The following is a 20271-nucleotide window of genomic DNA, read 5'->3' as shown; positions in this document are numbered from 1 at the left end:
AAAAGGGCTTTTTGTTCAGCACAATAAATGTTTATTGACTCTAATAACAAGCAGAAACCACTCATCTAAAATGTTTTATTTTCTTCTTAAATGTTTGATTTGCTTCAGTGGCATATGTAAGACCATAATGAAACACATTGAACATTTTATTTAAAAAAAAACAAAAACAAAAAAAAATTCAGTTCTTGCAGATATTTAGAACAAACTGAGTGAGGCGCAAAGAGATGGGGGGCTACGCAAGAAACTACAGCGATGTAAAGGTTTAACCTCCATCACTTTTAAAAAAATATTTTGCATATAAATACAGGTGAGAGTTGACAGAGTACTGGCACTTGTAGTTAGAGGAAGTAGGGGGTGGTTGTGCGGGGGGGTATGACGCGCTCCGAGTCTGGGACCGCACGGAACAACTTGGGCTCTCGCCTGTTGACATCCTTGAAGACCATGATGGAGGCGATGTTTCCACAGCGGTAGCAGTAGTTGGGTGCCGACCACACGGTCACCAGCTTCTCATCAAACATGAACTTGTAGCCTTCGTGAACCAGCTGGTGTGCACGACAGATGAGCTTGAGGTTGTTGATGTGGACAAACTTGAAATAAATACACAATGGTTACTTCTACACCACGGGCCTGCTTATTCAAAAACCATCAGACATACCTCGTTTGTAACTTTGGACCCGAAGAGCCAACCAGCACCACGTGGACTTATAGCCCAGGTATCCACATCCTCGGGATCTGACCACACCAGGTCACAGAACGCTCCCTTGTGTGGGATCTCCTGGTTGCGTTCGATAGTGCGGATCTGGTCCAAAGTCTTGATGTCAGGTGAGAGACCACCATGGACGCAAAGCACCTGTTCATCTATCAACTGGGATGAGAGGTGAAGGACAATCAAGATTAACATCTCTGGTTGTCTAAGTTCAGGATACATCATGAAGAATCCAACCGGAGACAGACGGATAAAGAACAGAGAACCTTTGACAGACATGGCCAATGCTAAGCTGGCAACAATTAGCCAGGGGCCACACATCAAGCACCCTATTGAAATAATTAAAGTCATGAAAAGATGTATTTGCCATTACTAATTGATACACTGCACATTTTTAAAAAAAAGTGACAGAGACAGATGAGATGGAGACAGATAAGAGGCACGGAGAGCACTACAGTTTGAGCTGACACCAGTTGTCCTTAAGGACTTTGTGAATAGTCTTTTATTAATGCCATGACCATATAATCCCCCTTCCCCTATGCCAACAGTGATCTGCTGTCTGTGAGAGGGAGGGGACACCACTAGCCAGGGCAGCAACCTACTCATCTATACATCTTCTCTTGTGAGATGATGACAGCTAAATGTGCTGTATCTATAGCACTATCAACACATTTGTCCTATTCATTTTTGATGAACGACACGTCTGAGATGCAGAGCGTGAAAATCCATCGTCCCCTCGGCGATCAGAACCAGGGGGTTGGGATGCGGCCGGGCCGCAGGACGCATGACCCCGGGGGTTAGAAGGAAGCTGATCTGAGCTGATGTTTTGTGGGACAGGTGTAGAAAACAAGTCAACAGGAGATGAGTGAACTTACAGCAGCCACCGTCAACATGTCAAACACCTTTGTGCAATACCGCCAGGCGTTGGCATTTCCATATTTAGTCTGACACTCATCTGAAGGCAGACAGAAGGAAAACATTTATTAATTCTATGCCATACATTTGCATACATGACAAAGTGAAAAAAAGCACCTACCATAAAAGCCGTAGACTTGCGTTATTTGTCTGCTTTCGTGGTTTCCACGTAGCAGTGTGATACGGTCTGGCCATTTTGCCTTTAGTGCTAGCAGGTGGGTGAACGTCTCCAGGCTATAATAACCTCTGTCAACAAAGTCTCCCTGAGAAGAGACACCTCTGTCAGACACGTCACGATCCTCAGGTCCCTGCTAACTGAGGCCAACAGCTGACAGACACCATCCTCATGAGAAATGATCTAAATATCAGCGCTTTTCTACTCTACACTAGAGCACAGGTCAGTCACATGAACACTCCACTACCCACTGAGGGTCTCATTCATAAAACGCTAGTAAATTAGTAAAAAACCATTAAAAGCTAGCTAGCTTAGCTAGTAAAAAAACGATTTACCCATAAAGGCCGACTCCACTAAAAACATACTGTGGGTTCGGGAACAGGTGAAACTGTAAGAAACTCAGATCTGATCTTAAACTTGTGAGTATCATGTTAATGTGAGCAGTTAATGTGGTCCCTGCCATCCCCAGAACCATGCCCGAGGTCAAGCGAAAGTGGTTTGATATAAAAACAGAGGCCAAAAAAATGCATTTGTGCACACAGAAAAAATCTATCTGCCACAGGAGGAGGAGGCTCACTGTCCAAAATGTCCAATAGAGACGAGCATAGCAGGAATAATTAAGAAGAGCGCTTTGTCGGAGACAGAGACCCCAGATGGTGAGCTAATAAATGTTGTGGCACAATGGTCGACATTCTGAAGAATCACACATACCATAGTGATCAATTTAGTCCAAGTCCAACAGTCAGTGATACAGATAACAGCCCACAGCAGGTTTGTGTGCAGAATTCCCAAACATCCACCTAATCTGGATCTTAAATCTATTACCAATTAAGTAAACTAAATGTCTTATATTTCTAATGGTTTGTCATGTTTAGGATCTGCCTATGTCACCGTTTTAAAGGCATCTGCTTATTATTTACATAACAGAGCGCAACATTGTAATTTACAATGGTGACAAGCATTATTTCTATGTGTTGGTTCATTTACACAGGTGCTACACATGGTCGAAAGCGTGTGGAGATTTGGTTAGTAGCTACGAACAGACCTGAGCTACTAAAATGTTGAGGAACGGCAGGTTCTTGTGAATTTACATCTACGGACAGGTGACACAAATTGGCTCAGCTCACGTTTCATGAATGAGAGCCCAAAACAATGACTGAAGACCTGATAAAGCTTCTGGACAAACCCAAATATCCAATAGATGAAATAAACTTTAGTTTCAAGTCAACTGCAATGATTTTCAACAGTCTTAGCATGTGTTCAAATACAGTGGTCAAATAAGAAAAGTTCAAAGGCTTACCATGAAGATGTAATTTGTGTCTGGAACTTGGCCTCCGGTTCTGAAGAGTTCACAAAGGTCGTAGAACTGGACAGGATGGTTAAAAACAGCACAGACACGTTTCTCACTGCGTCACTCAATCAAAACAACTATTTTCTTGTTTTAAAAAGACTCGGAGGTGAGACGGAGGACTGTGACCCACCTGACCGTGGATGTCTCCACAGACAGTCACTGGAGTCGACACTGGCTGAACGTTTGATTCTTCAAGCAGCAAGTCACAGACATAATCACATAGTCTCTGCACAGCCAGAGGAAGAGCAAGAAAAATGCAGTTGGAGCATGGTTGAAGGTTTGATGGGCCAGATGTGCAGCTCACATTCAACTACCATAGCTTAAAATGGGACTATAATCCTGTTTTAGAGAATAGTCATATCACAAAACACTGTCAAGTGGAAGCAACTGTTGCTCTTTAATGTATGCAAGCTGTCGCTACTTCAACCTTATGAACAGCGGGAAAATAGAAAAAGCTTTGACATTACAGGCAAAACAGGTATCGACGTAGATACAGGATAAAAAAGTATTTAACAGCAAAGTCCGATTTGTGTCGCTGCTTCCTCACAGGTCGGCCTCGTTAGCTTTTAGCCGCTAGCGCTCAGCCACGGCTGGATAAAGGCCCGTAATCAGCGTTTATGTGGACCATTTCTCCTCACCACCACTGCATTACGCACTTTACCCCAGCACTCGACTGACATCTTAATGCTAACTGGGAGAGAAAAACAAGGCTAGTCAGGCTCGCTGGCCGACTCTTGCTCCACAATGATCCCAGTTCCTGCCGAGTGGAAACGGAGCTCAGCGATGACTCTTAAAACTCACCTTTAGGTCATTTTCTGGCAAATATTTGCAGTGCCTTGATATTTCTACGTATTTATCAAGGTCTAAAGGCGCCATTATCGATAAGCTAATGGGAAGCAGCTCAACAGCTAGACCGCTTCTTCCTCTACACTGTCCTCAATCACGTTCTCGGTGCTTTTCAAAATAAAACGCAGGGAGTTTTTTTTTTTTGAAAGACACTATGCAATACAAGTTAAAGCGCAACGTTTAAAGATTAACAAAAAAACCATATAGGTATAAAGTGTATCTGGCCTCAAAGTGTGCTGTGTTTTATTACAACGTGACGTTAAAAATGTTTAACTTCTATGTATTTTTCCAGAATGTATAAACAACAAAGACGAAATATCAGCTTCACGAGAAACCATAGATACATATCCATGATATATATGTGGTGTATAAGTGGTGTAAATGTCGCGTATACAATGACTCAGCTCCTTTGCATCACTACTACCCATCCTTTACTTCCCGGAAGTAGCGAAGCTGATTCTCCAAGATGGCGGCGTTAGCAGTCAAGTGTGCTCCGGTCGGAGGTTTCAGTTTCCAAAACTGCCAAAGGTAAAAGCGTTTGTGTGCATGTGAAATAGGCCAATATATGGACAGCATAATGTGTATGTGTGTTTATATATTTCTCTACATATTTGGTGTAAGTCCTTTTTTCCTGGCGATGCTAGCTGGAAGAGTTGCCCGGCACACAATGACTCAGATATTTACTAACGGTAACTCTGGCTAGCTTCTACTTTCACACAAAATGTGGCGGTTATCGCCGCTTTAAACACGTAAATAAAACAGTGAACATTTAGAACTTGTTCCTGTTTGGATGAGGAAGCCGGTACAGTATTTCTCATCGTTATCGTTAATTGTCGCCAGTCGTTCAATTTTAAAATCCATTATTTTCCACGACAAACTGGCATTAAAATTTAACTCTGCTCTTTGTATTTAACATACTACATTATTTTGTATAATTGTAGTATCTTCCACCACGTGCTATTAAATATATATATATATATATATATATAGTTATGTGATATTTAAAATAAATTGTGAGTATAAAATAAATATCAAGTAGTGTGAATTTAAGTCAAACTCAAAGACTGCCCATTCTCCAACATGAAGACGTTAGGGTAGAGGTCAGGGGTCAGAGGTCAGGGGTTAGTGTCAGAAGAAGCAGCTTTCAGTGACCCATCAGAATGATGACCATACAATGAATTCAGTTTATTCACACATCACATGAGACTTTGTTATTATTATTTTCAGAAATGCAGTTTTAGAAGCTGAAGCTACCAAAGTAGGATACAGCTTTCCGTCGGCTCGAAAGACCGGAACCACCATCTGTGGACTTGTCTTTAAGGTGAGTGAGCACTAACAACAACAACAATAATAATAAAATAACAACCGTAATAATATGTGGACTTGTTTACAATGTTTCCATCAACCTTTTATACCTGGCATCAGATGTGCCAGTTCAAGTTCATGTCTGTTATTTCTTTTAAAAGAAATTCTGTAGTGTAATTTTTTATTTTGCTAAATTTGCAGCAACTTGGATTGTTTGATGCTGAGTGAGATGCTGAGTCCTTAGATTAACTGAAGGTAGATCCAGCAGATAAAATGTCCCAGAGAATTAAACTTATGGACAAAATGGATGCAGTTCAGCGTAAGAGGCTGAGGGGAAGAACAGTAGAAGTCTGGCAGAGTTCTGGACATTACCGCTCCCCTAGTGGGTCCTAGCATTAAATATTGGCATGAAATCCCAATGTCAATGTGTAGTCTCTCGGTATTCTAGCGGTCTGTGGCTCGCATGGCACTAGTGTAGGAATGTTTTTAAGGCTACTTCATGGTCTTTTTGGACTTTAGGCTATGCCTTGTCTGGCCTTGCAGCACATATCACTCCACCACATATAAGCCCCTAGCAGTCTTTGATTCTCTACTTTTTAGAATCAGAATCAGAGTACTTTATTGATCCCTTTAGGGGGTGTCCATTAGGGAAATTAGCAAACAAAGGACATTTTACGAGTTATCAAATACCGATCCCTTCTAGAAGAAAAGAGATCCAGATTTAATCAATTATACTTTATTATTTTACAGATGTACAATGCAACACAACATAATAATCCCATGTTGATAGGTCAGACATTGGTATCAGAGGGTAGCTGTGTTTTTGAGGCTTACTGTTCACGATGAAAAAGTCCAAAATGTCCATAAAATATCATCAAAACATTCCCAAAGTTGTGCTGTGCCGCTTCAATATGCAGTCTTTTCAATACTGTGAAAGGGTTGTCATGGCATCCTGTACTGAGTCAAATGAGCCTCTATGTGACCTGGGAAATTTGTGATTTGAAAGCTGCCCCGCTAAATTAGCCAATGATGCAGAGGGCAGCCTGTCAACAGGCTCCCAGTCACTGTATGTAGCGATGTGGCAAAGCTGTTGATCCATCATCTTCAAGGCATCAGATTTCAGGCAAGAATGGAGGCGGGACAGGACACCAAAACAGGTGATAAACAAGCTGGAGGGGGGTGGGATTATATATCTATGTCTCCATAAACACACACACATATACTCACTCACTCACTCTCTCTCACATGGTACAGGATGACACTGTTGCCTAATAATGACATTATAGACTCAGTTTATTTATGGTTTGTCAACCTTTGAGCCGTTGGGAAGAACACAAAGCTGATATCCCAGCTAGAATTGAAGACACACAGACACATTATCAACAAAACATGTTTTCAAAAAAGGTTTTTAGACCAATCAGATAATCTCTCAGCGCTCTAACAGTTTTCAGTGCTGAGCTAGTAAACGTTGCAAAAGGGACAAAATAGCAATGTAAGAAAGAACAATGCTGTGGACAGTGTTGTCCAGTGTTTGTCTCGCGGTGTTGTGGGGCACTTAAATGTTGACGTTGTCAACATGACAAGAGTGGGAGGAAAAACACAGCCCCTCTCAGCAGGAGGTCAGCGCCACGACCGCTGTGAAAATATCCAGATACCGAGCAAAGGCTAGAAAATTGAGGTGCTAATTTTAGTGTGAAAGTAGTATCGGTGTGGTTTCCACCCATGACCATTACCTTGTGTGTTAGGTCTCTATGTGTGTTAAGGCCATGGGATGTGCTGCTTCATGGGTGAAAGCAGTGAAACAGCAGCTCTTTGTTCTGTTTCCTTGTGAAGGATGGCGTGATCCTTGGAGCTGATACCAGAGCCACTGAGGGAATGGTGGTGGCTGACAAGAACTGTTCCAAGATCCACTACATCTCCCCCAACATTTAGTGAGTAACAGCAACTCAGATACACACCATTTCCTGTCTTGCTTATTGTGCCCTGTCACTCCTCATCTGATGCACCAGGCTATTGTGTTGGTGAGCCCCCTGTAACGTGCACAATAGCAGCATTTCTCTGTACTAGGATACTATGTGTATGACAGAACTAGGAAATTGCAATAACGCACCCTGATTTGTTATCTTGTTCAGCTGCTGTGGAGCAGGAACAGCTGCAGACACAGAGATGACCACACAGCTCATCTCCTCCAACCTGGAGCTGCACTCCCTCTCAACAGGCAGAGCACCACGTGTGGCCACCGCCAACCGCATGCTGAAGCAGATGCTCTTCAGGTGTGATCTTCCCTTCTGATGTGTGGGAGGTGTGGGGCTACCCCCCCCCCCCCGAATTGAACAGATGAAGGGGCAGGGGTGGAAAAGGACTGAGATCTCAGTCATTCGGTAGCGAACCTGCCCCCATGTCAGTGCAAAGAAACATCAGCACGGGTCACAGGATTCCTGAATGCAGGGCTTAAATATTCCACTGTTCTGTCACATTTTGCTACTCCTGCTGTTACTGATTGGGCTCTTCGTTTCTGCTGCTTTGTCAGATTTCACAACCTCTCTTTAAACTTACTTTTGTCTACATCTATTTCAACTAATGTTATCCTATAAAAATAATCTTGTATGGGTTTCTTCTATGTTATCATATTTTATTTCAAGCATATTTTGGTTGTCCAACAGCATCCCATCAAATAGCGCTCCCATTACTCAATGCATTCATATTATGAATATACAGTATGAACTCAATATTTTCCTCACGGGCCTGTGAGATTAATGCCAGAGTTCTGTCAAATTCTGCTCCCTATCCACAACTGCTCTTCTCTAAGCTCATAACTTATATGGCTATACATTTTTGGGACGTGCATCTAAAACGCTTCCTAAACACTTGAGCGATTATATGTAGTTTAGGTTACATATTGGCTTTGCTCTTCGATATAAAGATCAGACAATTTGTTGTGTAAGCTAGATCTTTTTATTATTTTATTATCTTTTTATTGGGAAAGATGAAGACACAACAATCGCTAAACGTAGCGGGAGCAAAATGTCTTCTTTGTTTTGATCAGTAGTTCAGAGGGAGCATGTTTTGATGGTCCAATTCTATAAATGTATTGATCAATTGTTCATCAATTTTCCAATCTTTGTATTCAAGAGAGCAACGTTAGTGAGTGAACGTTCGTAGTGAAGCTGAAGTTTGAAGGTGTTCTTTTTGTGTTGCTAAGGTATCAGGGCTACATCGGTGCAGCGCTGGTCCTCGGTGGGATGGATTGCAATGGGCCTCACCTGTACAGTATCTACCCTCATGGCTCCACAGACAAGCTGCCCTACGTCACCATGGGTCAGTATCAGCGTTGGCATACACTCCAGGCTGTTGACACAGAAACAATAAAACACCTGCGCAGCAGAGAACAGAGAAGAGAACAGTGTGTTCCACGTTATATGGTAATCTAACCTGGGCTTTACAGCAACACCTCTTAGTGAACTGATATATGCTGAGAGGAAGGAGCAATATCTATTGATAGAACTACTTTATTTACTGTATACACTTGTATTCTGTTGACTGAGTATCAAAAATATTGTGAAGCCTTTATTGCCAATTCTTGGATTAACCCAGACTGACGCAGATGAAAAACTGACCTCTAAAATATGAAACGAAAGCCTAAAGAAAACAGACTCACAGAAAAACTCATTCTCGTGGTGAAAAGAGAGCTGGAGTCGAAAGGCAACCTTTGGTTATGAACTTTGGGTAGTGGCTGAAAGGACAGGATGGCCCACACAGTGGCTGAAATGAGTTTCCGCTGTAGGGTGGCTGGAAGCTCCCTTAGCTAGGGTGAGAAGCTCAGTCACCCAGGAGCTCAGGACAGGAGGTCTTGCAGGCATGTCCCACTGGGAGGAGGCTAGGGTCAGGAAAGACCCAGGACACTCTAGAACAGGGGTGCTCATTACGTCAATCGCCGCGTGACATTAAAAAATATCAGCCTATCTTTCATCCCATCTGTTGATTTATATACAGGGCAGCCAGTTAGATGACAACTGAATTTGACATTCAGGCGGTGACCAATCAAGCGCAAACAACGGTGCAAGTGCAGCAGAACTTACGATGTCAGCCTATCATCAATCCCGTTACTTGATTAACATACAGGGCAACCAGTCAGAAGCGCTAAGCTAGTCAGCGAATTACCTCTGATTTTAAGCCATCGCTAAATGAATGAGGGAGCGGGACCAAGTAAGAAGACAAAAACATATCACTTTCATATAGAATGGGTGGTGGACTTTTTTTCATGATGTCATTTTCGAAGTGCATTGAAGATTATTAAGTACATTAAGATTATTAAGTCCAAATACCGTTCCACCATGACTGATGAACATTTGGAAGTGTGCTTGAGGCTGTCAGCAGCTACTGTCCCTATGCATCCCTGGCTGATTCAATTCAGTGCAAGTCATCAAAGTAAACTCAGGCAATTACAAAAAAAATGTTAATAGTTAATTGTTATGCATGTTTTGCAATATTGGCTCATTCGGTTATGCAAGGTACATCAACATACATTGTACATACAAAGAATCCTCAATACATTTGTTTTGTCATTGTTTTGCATTTTTTGTGGTGGGTAGATCATTTTGACTTTTGTAAGTAGCTCGCGTGCTGAAAAAATGTGAGCACCCCTGGTCTAGAATGTCTCTGGGTTTGCTTGACACCTGAGGTTCTTCTCCAAAATCACAATTGCTGTAGCAAATAACCTCATTGGTCCTGTAGAGAAGAGCTTCCTACTGGAGGATAAAGCTGCCTTGGTGTTGTGCTCTTACTGAAGCCAGAGACGTCACCTCAAACATGTGTTTTTCCTGAAAGGCTCTGGATCACTGGCTGCCATGGCTGTGTTTGAGGATCGCTACAGGCCTGACATGGAGGTCAGTAGATAATCCGGGACTGTCACCTTAAAGGTCAAGATCATGTTTGACTCTGATGTGCTGTCCTGACAGGAGGCTCAGGCCAAAGAACTGGTGCGAGATGCCATAGCTGCAGGCATCTTCAACGACCTCGGCTCTGGCAGCAACATCGATGTGTGTGTGATCACGAAGGGAAAGCTGGACTACATCCGCCCCCACGATGAGGCCAGCAAAAAGGGTGTGAGGTGAGGTGACGTGACCTCCCCTGACCCGTCTTGTCTGCTCACAGTTGGGAAATACCAGAACCTTCCCAAATTTTCCTGGACTATGTCTGTTAGGAGCGGCAGACACCCTGAACCCCAAAAAGCAGAGACACACACAACAGCCAAAGATGATCAACAAGAAGCTTTTCTAAGGGTTTAGTGGATAGCAATCTGCGGACAATCTAGGGTAGGTGGCACGAACAAGTATCTGGGAGGTTGATCTGTAGAACAAACAGATAATGGGCACCAAGCTTGAAAAAAGAATCCAAAAGCTCACAGGTAATCCAGAACATTTAGGAGCCAGGCTGTACCACAGAGGGTTGAACAATGAATCAGCAAAGATGGAAATGTGAACCACTTTTTTAAAGCAGGAGGCAGGTGCAAAAACTCAGGCATGGGAGGCTATGGAAGAAGACTTTCGGTCTGCTCTGAGAAGATTCTGGCAAACTGTCCGGCGCCTTAGGGGCGGCAGGCGGCAACTCGCCCACACCATTTTAGGTGTGCGTGGGGAGCTGTGCAGTGGACGGAAGATCTCGTCGCTGCTTTTTGTGGATGACGTAGTTCTTCTGGCGCCATCGAACAGGGACCTCCAACAAATGCTGGGACGGTTCACGACCGAGTGTGAAGTGGCAGGGATGCGGATCAGCACCTCCAAGTCAGAGTCCATGGTCCTCGCTCGGAAAAAGGTAGAGTGCCTTCTCCGGTTGGGGAGGAGGTCCTGCCCCAGGTGGAGGAATTCAAGTATCTCGGGATCTTGTTCTGGAGTGAGGGTAGGATGGAACGTAAGATCGACAGGCGGATCGGAGCGGCGTCAGCAGTGATGCGGGCGCTTAACCGATCCATCGTGGTGAAGAAGGAGCTGAGCCGGAAGGCAAAGCTCTCGATTCACCGGTCGATCTACGTCCCAATCCTCACCTATGGCCATCAACGTTGGGTGATGATCGAAAGAACGAGATCGCGGATACAAGTGGCTGAAATGAGTTTCCTCTGCAGGGTGGCCGGGCTCAGCCTTAGAGATAGGATTTCTGGTTTGTGTCTGTCTTTGGCCTGCAGGGTGTGGTGTTGGGCACAATTGGGTGCAGCTGGCACTGAAGGCGGGCACACCTATAGGCAATTTACAGGGTGTCTGTTCATGTGGGGAGTGTGTTTGTTTGTCCAGTGTGGGTGTTTGTTCGGGTTCCTTGGTGTTGGTAGGGTGTCGGTTCATGGTGAAGCTGTTTGGTCGCTTCCCCTGTCGTATGTTGGTGCTCTGTGTTTTCCTGGGGGGTTGCTCCTGTTCCCGTGCTTCTGGTTTCCCTGGAGGACCGCTCCTGTTCCTGTGTTCCTGTTGCCCTGGAGGGTTGCTCCAGTTCCCGAGCTTCCGGTTTCCCTGGAGGGCCGTTCCTGTTCCTGGTCTCCTGGAGGACCGCCCATGCTCCCCTGGCAGCCTAGGAGGACTGCCTCTGCCTTAAGTGTCTCGGGGCACGTTCGTGTGGTGAGCGTGTCACACCAGACTCCCGAGTCCTCGCCGGTCCTGGAGGACTGCGGCGGGTTGAGGACTCACCGGTGTTCCTAGTTCCCCGCAGTTCCCACTACGTATGGTTGGGGACTCGCCGATGGACCTGTGACGGGCGGACACTGCCTCCCGATCCCCTGCGGTCCAGGAGGACTGTTTCCGTCGTTAATGTGTGCTCCCCTTCCCTGTAAATAAAGCCTTTGACCACTCCACCACTGTGTCCTGGCCTGCTTCGGGGTCCTCTACCACAACATATCGTAACAATAAGCTCGGACATCCGGGAGGAGCTCGGAGTAGAACTGCTGCTTCGAGAGGAGTCAGTTGGGGTGGCTCGGGGCATCTGGCTAGGATGCCTTCGGACGCCTCCCTTTAGAGGTTTTCCGGACATGTCCCACCAGGAGGCCGGCCAGGACTAGGAGGAGAGATTACATCTCTCGCCTGGCTTGGGAGCGGCTGGGGGGTCCCCCCAGACGAGCGATGGAAGTGGCCGCGGAGGGGCTGTCTGGGCATCCCTCCTGAAGCTGCTGCCCCACCGACCCGGATCCGGATAAGCGGGAGAAAACTAAACAAAACGAGGCAGGTGCAGATGATTGTCTGGTGATGCGAGTCAGGTGTGCAGGTTGATTAGCTGAACTGGAGAGCAGCCCCGCCCAACCTGAAACTAGACAGCAAGGGAAAACAGAAGAAAAGGGGGGGGGCACATACTACGGCAAACTCCTAACAATGTCAGTGGGTTCAGGCGTAGTTTGTTCTGGCAGTTATATGTGCAAAGTGGAAATTGGTAAAATCTCAGCGCAGATTAAGAATGCATTATGACTGGTGTGGGAGCCTAAAAAGTCTCAGGTGGGTGACCAAGTTTTGATTTTATAACCCATAGAGACTTCTCCTTTTGAGGCAAAATATTCAGGTCCCTACACCTGAGTTTGGCAAATGTCCAATTTGAACTATGCCATTGCAAACTCTAGGAAAACTACTAAAGGAAAACTAAAAAGTTTGATCTCTTAAAAGGTTATTGGCAGGTCCCTCAGTCTAAGAGAGCTCAGGAAAATGTATGCATTTATTACACCCTCTGGTCTATATAAGTACTGTACTTGGAAAATTGGAGCAAGAAAATCTTCGAAAAACTCCCTCCACACTCCGCCCCCTGACCGGAGTTTACAAAAGCCCCATTCAGCGGGCGGGAGCTCAGTACCTACCTTGAAAATTTGAATCAGACACATCAGGAAATCAAACGGAGATATAGCACAGATAGCAATAGCAACAGCAAAACGAGCTAAGCCTGAAGAAGGTTCTTTTCGGACCGAAACGTTGCAACGAAATAGCTCGTTTTCGATTAAAAAATCCGGAGAATACTTACCAACTTCTACATGGCGGAGTACAGGAACGATGACGGGTGGATTCTGGTGTCTCGAGGGCGCAAGCGGAATCAACATCACCGCCGCCCCGAGCCTCCGAATCCCAGCCGTCATGACTGGCTCCGCCATGATGGCAGGAACCGTGCTCCGGAGGCGGAACACCGCAACGGACGTGACGGGGGACCGTACCGGAGCCGGGAACGTCGCAGCTACGCCTCGGTTACGAGGATGAGTAGCAGACGGGACGACTATGCCCCGCAACAACGCTTCCAGAAGCGAGGCTTTCAGCCGCAATTTTTTGAACCGCGGGGACGTTACTCGGCCCCGCACAATTATTATAAAAATCGCAACGCGCGTTCATATAACAGGGGGAACGCTGCAATGCGACAAAACACAAATAATCGGACAACCATTAACAAAAATAAGCCTAAATCTGATTACCCATATTTTGGTCTTAAAATTCGAACCATGTTAAAAATAATTAAAATTACCCATCATCTTAAAATTGCTTTGGCTGAACAATCCCCTCCCACCATCAGAAAACTGTCTATAAACCTGGCAAACACAATAAAACCTGCAAATCCTAATCAGAGAACAAGTCTTTTATTAGAGGGGAACGCCAGAAACTGGGAGGCAACCACCATGATGATCCTCCGGGATCATTACATGTATGAACTGGAGTTGGAGCTGGGGGCGCTCACCCAGTTGTCACTCCAGGGATGGGAGGGACCTTTCCAGATTGCCTCCATTTGGGCAAAATGGAACCTGGGCAAACGGCTCCATGGGGAGACTCTGGAGCAGGCACAGGCACACATCATTGCCAGAATGGGAGGGGATAATCGGTCCTGCGCCGCCGTCACCCTCTCTCCTCCCCTCTTCCTCCTGCTGCAGATCCACCTGCTTTACAGACGGCCAATGACACTGAAACAACACCAGTGGACAAACATACAATTACAGTTGAGGTGCATCAACCACCAAAACAATTGGAATTGGTTCCCACATCACCTGCTCCACCCAGATCCATTCAAAAGGTGTCAGTTGGCACGGAAACGGAGGAATCAGGAGGATGGTCACATAAGAGAGGAAAATCTCGTAGACATCCCAGCCCAAGATAACCCACCACAACCACAGAGAACCCCCCGTTCAGCCCACCTACCTACTACGGTAACCTCCTCCCCTAAGCTAAACCCCTGCTGCGTGGTGGAGACGGACTCCATCTTGGATGCTCCGATAGAAGCGGACCTGCTCATTGACCTGAGCGAGCAGAAATTGGTCCCTTTGTCCTCACCAGTGGAGGGTACTGGACAGATGGCAGGAGGAGGCTCAGGTCAGCGGTGCAAAGTCAGCTCAGAATGGCTGCACATCAAACCCCCCAACAACCTTACTCACCTGAACCGGAGACACGCAGAGCCACCAGACACATCCACACAAATAACAAAATGCAGGATTGAGGTCTGAGCGTTACTAAAAAGTGGCTCATTCTGGGGGACTCCAATTTGAGCAGATTCCCCCCATTCACAAATGACCAACTGCAGGTGGAGAGTTACCCAGGAGCAAACCTTAGACACGCAGAGGAGATCATAAAAAAGGCCACAGTCTACACAGAGGTGGAGCAGGTCATCTTGGCCTTTGGCCTTAACAATCGCTCTCAGAAGGAAAGACTCACCTTGTCTGCCCAAATGAGAGCGGCGGTCGAAACGGCAGATGAGCGCTTTCCCAGCGCGGGGATTTGGGTGCCGCTGGTTAACTTTTCCAGTCTCCTCCCTGCAAAAGAACAAAGGAACCTTAAATTTCTAAATTCACAAATTAGGAAAAACTGTCTCTTCATCCCTCTCTTACCTTCCCATCTCTTCTCAACACTCAATGACCACGTCCATTGGACGAGGGCCACAGCCAGAAACATGCTCCAACACTGGTTTGACCATGTAAACTGCCAGACCCCATAAGCCTGCCTTTTCAGGAGGGGTCTAAAAACGTCATTGTTTTGGCTAAGAAATTTAAATGAACAAAACCACAATTTAAATTATTAAACAGGGGACTCACATTTATCCCAACACAAGGGACCAATAAGGATCTCCTGGAGCAGGCTAGATGGGACCTGCAGCAATACCACAGGAGACTTAAATTGGCATCCCATTTTCAAAATAGCGGAATGGATGGTGATTCTGAGCCCCCACCGTTCACTCCCAGGTCCACTTGGACTCCGTCCGTGGACACACTGCCCCCAGAAGTCCAGACGCTGATCACAGCGGACAAACAATATTTTGACCATAAATTCCGGCCCTGCAGGGTGATGCCTAACCTTAGTCATGAGGAGGCCACAGCCCTGCAGGAGCTGAGACAAAATATCAATATTATCATAAAGCCGGCGGACAAGGGCAGCACAGTGGTAATTATGGACAGGGAACAATACCTATGGGAAGGCAGAAGACAATGAGAAGATTTGAACTATTACAAAGAATTGGACAAACCTATCTATCTGGAAACAGCCAAATTGGTGGAGCAGATCATCAACAAATTATTAGAGAAAAAATTTATAAACAAGAAACAACATAAATACCTGATGGGGAATCCACAACCCAGGGCCAGACTTTTTTATTTACTCCCTAAAATCCATAAGGATCCGGCCAAGTGGAGCAGGCTGCACATCATCCCTCCGGGCCGCCCCATTGTGAGTGATTGTGACAGTGAAACTTACCACACGGCTGAGTACATTGATTATTTCTTAAATCCCCTCTCATGCAAACACCCCTCATACATTCAGGATACTTACGACTTCATCCAAAAAGTCTCCAAATTGCACGTTCCCTCCAATTCATTTTTATTCACCTTGGACATTGACAGCCTGTATACAAATATTGACATAAATGAAGGTATCCAGGCGGTGAAAAACAAATTCTCTAAATTCCCAAATAAAAAACGACCAGAAAAGGAGCTTCTCCAACTCCTTGACATTAATTTGAGAAGAAACGACTTTCAATTTGAGAACAAATTCTATTTACAAATTAAGGGAACAGCAATGGGCAAAAAATTTGCACCAGCCTACGCCAACATTTTTATGGCTGAGTGGGAGACATCGGCGTTGGCGGCTTGCGGAAAAAAGCCCTTACATTATTTTAGGTACCTGGATGACATTTGGGGCGTTTGGCATCACACACAGGAGGAGTTTGGGGAATTCCTCAATTCACTTAACCAGCACAATCCATCCATCAAACTTAAGTCCACCATAAACAGTGTGTCGGTGGACTTCCTGGACACAACCACATTCAAAGGGGAGAATTTAAGGCCACTAATAACCTTGATATAAAGGTGTTCTTTAAGGAAACTGACTCACATGCACTACTGCATAGGAGCAGTTTCCATCCTAAACATATCTTTAAAGGCCTGCTAAAATCTCAACTATTGAGATTCCACAGGATATGTACACACCAGGGAGATTTCTTGGAGGCCACCAGGACACTGTTCCGGGTTAGGGTTAGGGTTAGGGTTAGGGTTAGGCTAACCCTAACCCAAAGATAGACAGCAACAGAACGACTAACTTTTTTTCTTCCTCCCCTTTGTCTTCCTTCTCTTTTGTCACCAACGCAACCCTTACCCACAATGTCTAATGCTACACTTAAAGACAAGATGGACACCACTGAGGACTTCATCCTACTGGTGGAGGCTCTAACGCGCCTAATATTGGCACACCACAAAACGCTGTTTCTTCCGCAGAAACCAGAAGACCCAATGCCTACCTTTCTGAGAGAAGTGGAGGTCTACTTGATTCGGATTATCCAACCCTTCTGTCCATCGGAGGAGACGCACCTTTGGGCACACCAGAATGCAAAAGACTGGACGTTGGCCACAATCCAAACCCTGAAGGAGCACTACCTCCGGGTACAGGAGGAGGCGGTAAACATGATAAGGCCACTACTTGTGATAGATTGGAACAGGGCGTTTCTGGTGGCCGCACGGAGGGCACGCCAACACACGCCCCACATAAGGGAGGAAGCATTGGAAGCCACACGGATCACTCTGACCAGCATCATGGCTCCTTCCTTCCCTCTCAAAACGGAGAAACACACAGGCCTACGAAGTGAAACCATTATGCAACGGGAGAAACCCCATCCCGAAATAGGCAATACATCCTACCACAAAGGTACCAACATCAGAAGATGACACACCAGGAACCTCGCCACACACAGATCAACCACTGGAAGCTGAGGAGGTACCCACGACAACGGCTTTAACAACAACCCCCCAGAAACACCACAGACACCCCGATGAGACGAACTACAGGCGGCTAATTCCAAAAGGAATGAACAGCGTCGCCATTCCGGGAACACCACGACTAAGACCGTTTACCCGAAGGGAGCCACACACAGGGGAACAGATAGATTTAGGGGACAAACGAGACAGGGAGGAAGAGGAGGAGGGACAAAACACAGATGATCCAAACCCTCGACCCGCCAAAGCTGCTTTTACAAAGGGACCACCATACCTCCCTTTACACACAGAGCATCCACATAGAGGAGAGACGAACCTGAGTTGGTCCCTCCTACCACAACGGCAGGTCCTACTCATAGGGGACTCAAACCTAGCCAGGTTCCCGGAAATTTGGGATCCCCGTATCCAGGTGGACAGCTTCCCGGGGGCCAAAATCTCACATGCGGTTAGTTTACTCAGGAAGGGAACACCACCATCCCCAGAAGTGACCAAGGTCGTCCTATCCTTTGGCCTAGATGACCTTAATTCAACGAACCCATCACTGGTACGGCAGACATTGGGTTCCCTCTATAATGTGGCACATGCCACGTTCCCTAACGCAACGATCCACGTCCCAGTAATCAATTTCAGCGGCAACCTACCCGCCCAGAGACAACGCAACCTGAAACAGATTAATGATTTAATCAAAAATTTCAAATCATTTATCCCACGATTGGAGAAATCAAAATTTAACACCACAGGGGACGACAGACATTGGACGATGGAAACAGCCGACAACATGTGGCAGCATTGGAGGTCTTTTTTACAGTAGACGTAAACCAGGACAAGGAAACATTTAAAGACAAGGGAATCGTAAACCTCTCCACCCATTTTCAGCCGAATCGACAACAATTAGCCCTCTTAAACAGGGGACTCTCTTTTGTCCCAACAACAACCGCCTCTAGGGCAACACGACAGGCATTAGCAGTAGACCTGTACAAATATCATAGACGCCTCAGATTGACCTCATATTTTGGACCACAACCCCCACGAGAGATCAAGCCCTTTGTGGGACCATCCACATGGGAACCGGATATCTCCAAACTACCAACGCAGTTACTTGAATTGATGAGTGAAGATGGAAAGTCACTCAGTAACCTCAGATATATACCAGAAAGTCCCAATTTACCACCGGGGGAAGAGCAGGCACTGAAGGAACTTAGAAAAAACCAAGAATTAGTTATAAAACCTGCGGACAAAGGCAGTGCCATAGTTTTAATGGACTTACGGGACTATGTCACAGAAGCACGGCGCCAACTCCAGGACACACAATATTACATTCAATTAGAGAAACCAATGTACAGGCAAACGGCAGAAATGATAGCAATAGAACTAGAAGGTTTGTATAAATCAAAAATCATAACAAAAAATCAACATAAATACCTACTGGGACAAAAACCACCCCGCCCCAGGTATTTCTACCTCCTCCCTAAAATTCACAAACCACAGACAAAATGGACAATCCCGGATCGCATCCCACCTGGCCGTCCCATAGTTTCGGATTGTGGGAGTGAAAGCTATGGGATAGCGGAATACCTGGAGCACTTTCTAACCCCCCTGTCAACACAACACACAAGCTACATAAAGAACACACAACATTTCCTGACCAAAATTAGAAGACTGAAACTACACGAACCTTGCTTTCTATTCACAATGGATGTATGCAACCTATATACAAACATTGAAATCCCGCTGGGACTGAGTGCCATCCGAAGAATGCTAGACCGCCATCCGGACCCCAACCGACCAGATGATTGCCTGATGAGACTGCTTGAAATAAGCCTCACGAGAAATGACTTTGTTTTTCAGAAACAATTTTATTTACAGATTAAGGGAACAGCTATGGGAAAACGGTTTGCACCAGCATACGCAAACATGTCAAAGAAGGTCAACTGATGCTTATCTTTATTACACTTGCTAATAATTCTACTATGCCTAACTTCTAAATTAATTCTAACAGAAAACAAAAACATATGGTACAACACATGGTAAAAAGGCAAATACAATTTTCTTCAGAGGCTTGTAACTGTCCAGAGACATGTTAATTGAAAAATTCAGTCAATGTTTATTTTACATTTTTAAAAGGGTCATAATTTCATTGAATGTCTCAATTCATCATTGTTGAAATGGCTTAAAAATATATTGTTCTTTATGTATGTTTCCTTTGATAGAGTCATAGGTCACGTGTTGGGTTCAGAGGTCGCACCCGTGGCATTTTGGGTGATGCAGTGCAGTAACAGAGAGCGCTAACATGGCTACAGAGCGGAGCGCCAACAAAGTTTTAAAAAAGTATACACGGCCTAAGAGGCGCACACAGTAACAATTGTTTTACATTTATTTGTTTTTGTATGTTTTTGTCTTGTGTGCCCTTGAATAGACAGTTTGGTATGTTTTTGTATGTTACTGTGCTAGCTTGTCGGGACCTGTCGAAATGCTGGACATTTATTAACCCTCTAATTATGTTAAGGTCAATTTGACCCGTTTCAGATTTTGTGTTGTCCGAAGTGCTGGCTATCCTTCTTTTTCTTCATGAAATTTATAATTTGTTAATAGGGGAGTGTGTAATGTAATGAGTACAATACACAAAGATGCATCTCTGAGCACTAGAGAAGACCAATAGCTACAAATGATCCTGGATTATAATGCCACTCAGGGAGGGGTGGACAATCTGGACAAAGTCAGAGCAACATACAGCTGCCAGCGCAAGACTGCCCATTGGCCTTTGTTGATTTTTTATTTTTTTTGCC

The 20271-nt window shown here is 45.3% G+C and overlaps 2 protein-coding genes across 2 annotated transcripts; one reads left to right on the top strand and one right to left on the bottom strand.

The window, feature by feature from the left end:
* Positions 1-61: 61 nt before the first annotated feature.
* ppp6c (protein phosphatase 6, catalytic subunit) lies at positions 62-4110 on the bottom strand. The gene is made up of 7 exons (XM_057019455.1): positions 3949-4110; positions 3278-3373; positions 3097-3162; positions 1743-1884; positions 1582-1661; positions 656-865; positions 62-587 (listed from the first exon to the last, which is right to left on the bottom strand). The coding sequence occupies exons 1-7, from the start codon at positions 4021-4023 to the stop codon at positions 339-341; spliced, it is 918 nt and encodes a 305-aa protein (XP_056875435.1). The 5' UTR covers positions 4024-4110; the 3' UTR covers positions 62-338.
* Positions 4111-4376: 266 nt separating this feature from the next.
* On the top strand, positions 4377-10445 carry psmb7 (proteasome 20S subunit beta 7). The gene is made up of 7 exons (XM_057019457.1): positions 4377-4521; positions 5221-5314; positions 7132-7229; positions 7431-7571; positions 8501-8616; positions 10126-10184; positions 10257-10445. Exons 1-7 carry the CDS (start codon positions 4460-4462, stop codon positions 10410-10412), a joined length of 726 nt encoding a protein of 241 aa, XP_056875437.1. The 5' UTR covers positions 4377-4459; the 3' UTR covers positions 10413-10445.
* Positions 10446-20271: the final 9826 nt, after the last annotated feature.

Source organism: Takifugu flavidus, chromosome 20, assembly GCF_003711565.1.
Source record: "Takifugu flavidus isolate HTHZ2018 chromosome 20, ASM371156v2, whole genome shotgun sequence".
Taxonomy (NCBI): domain Eukaryota; kingdom Metazoa; phylum Chordata; class Actinopteri; order Tetraodontiformes; family Tetraodontidae; genus Takifugu; species Takifugu flavidus.
Note: the sequence above shows the minus strand (reverse complement) of the source record. Positions and strands in the feature narration are given on the sequence as shown.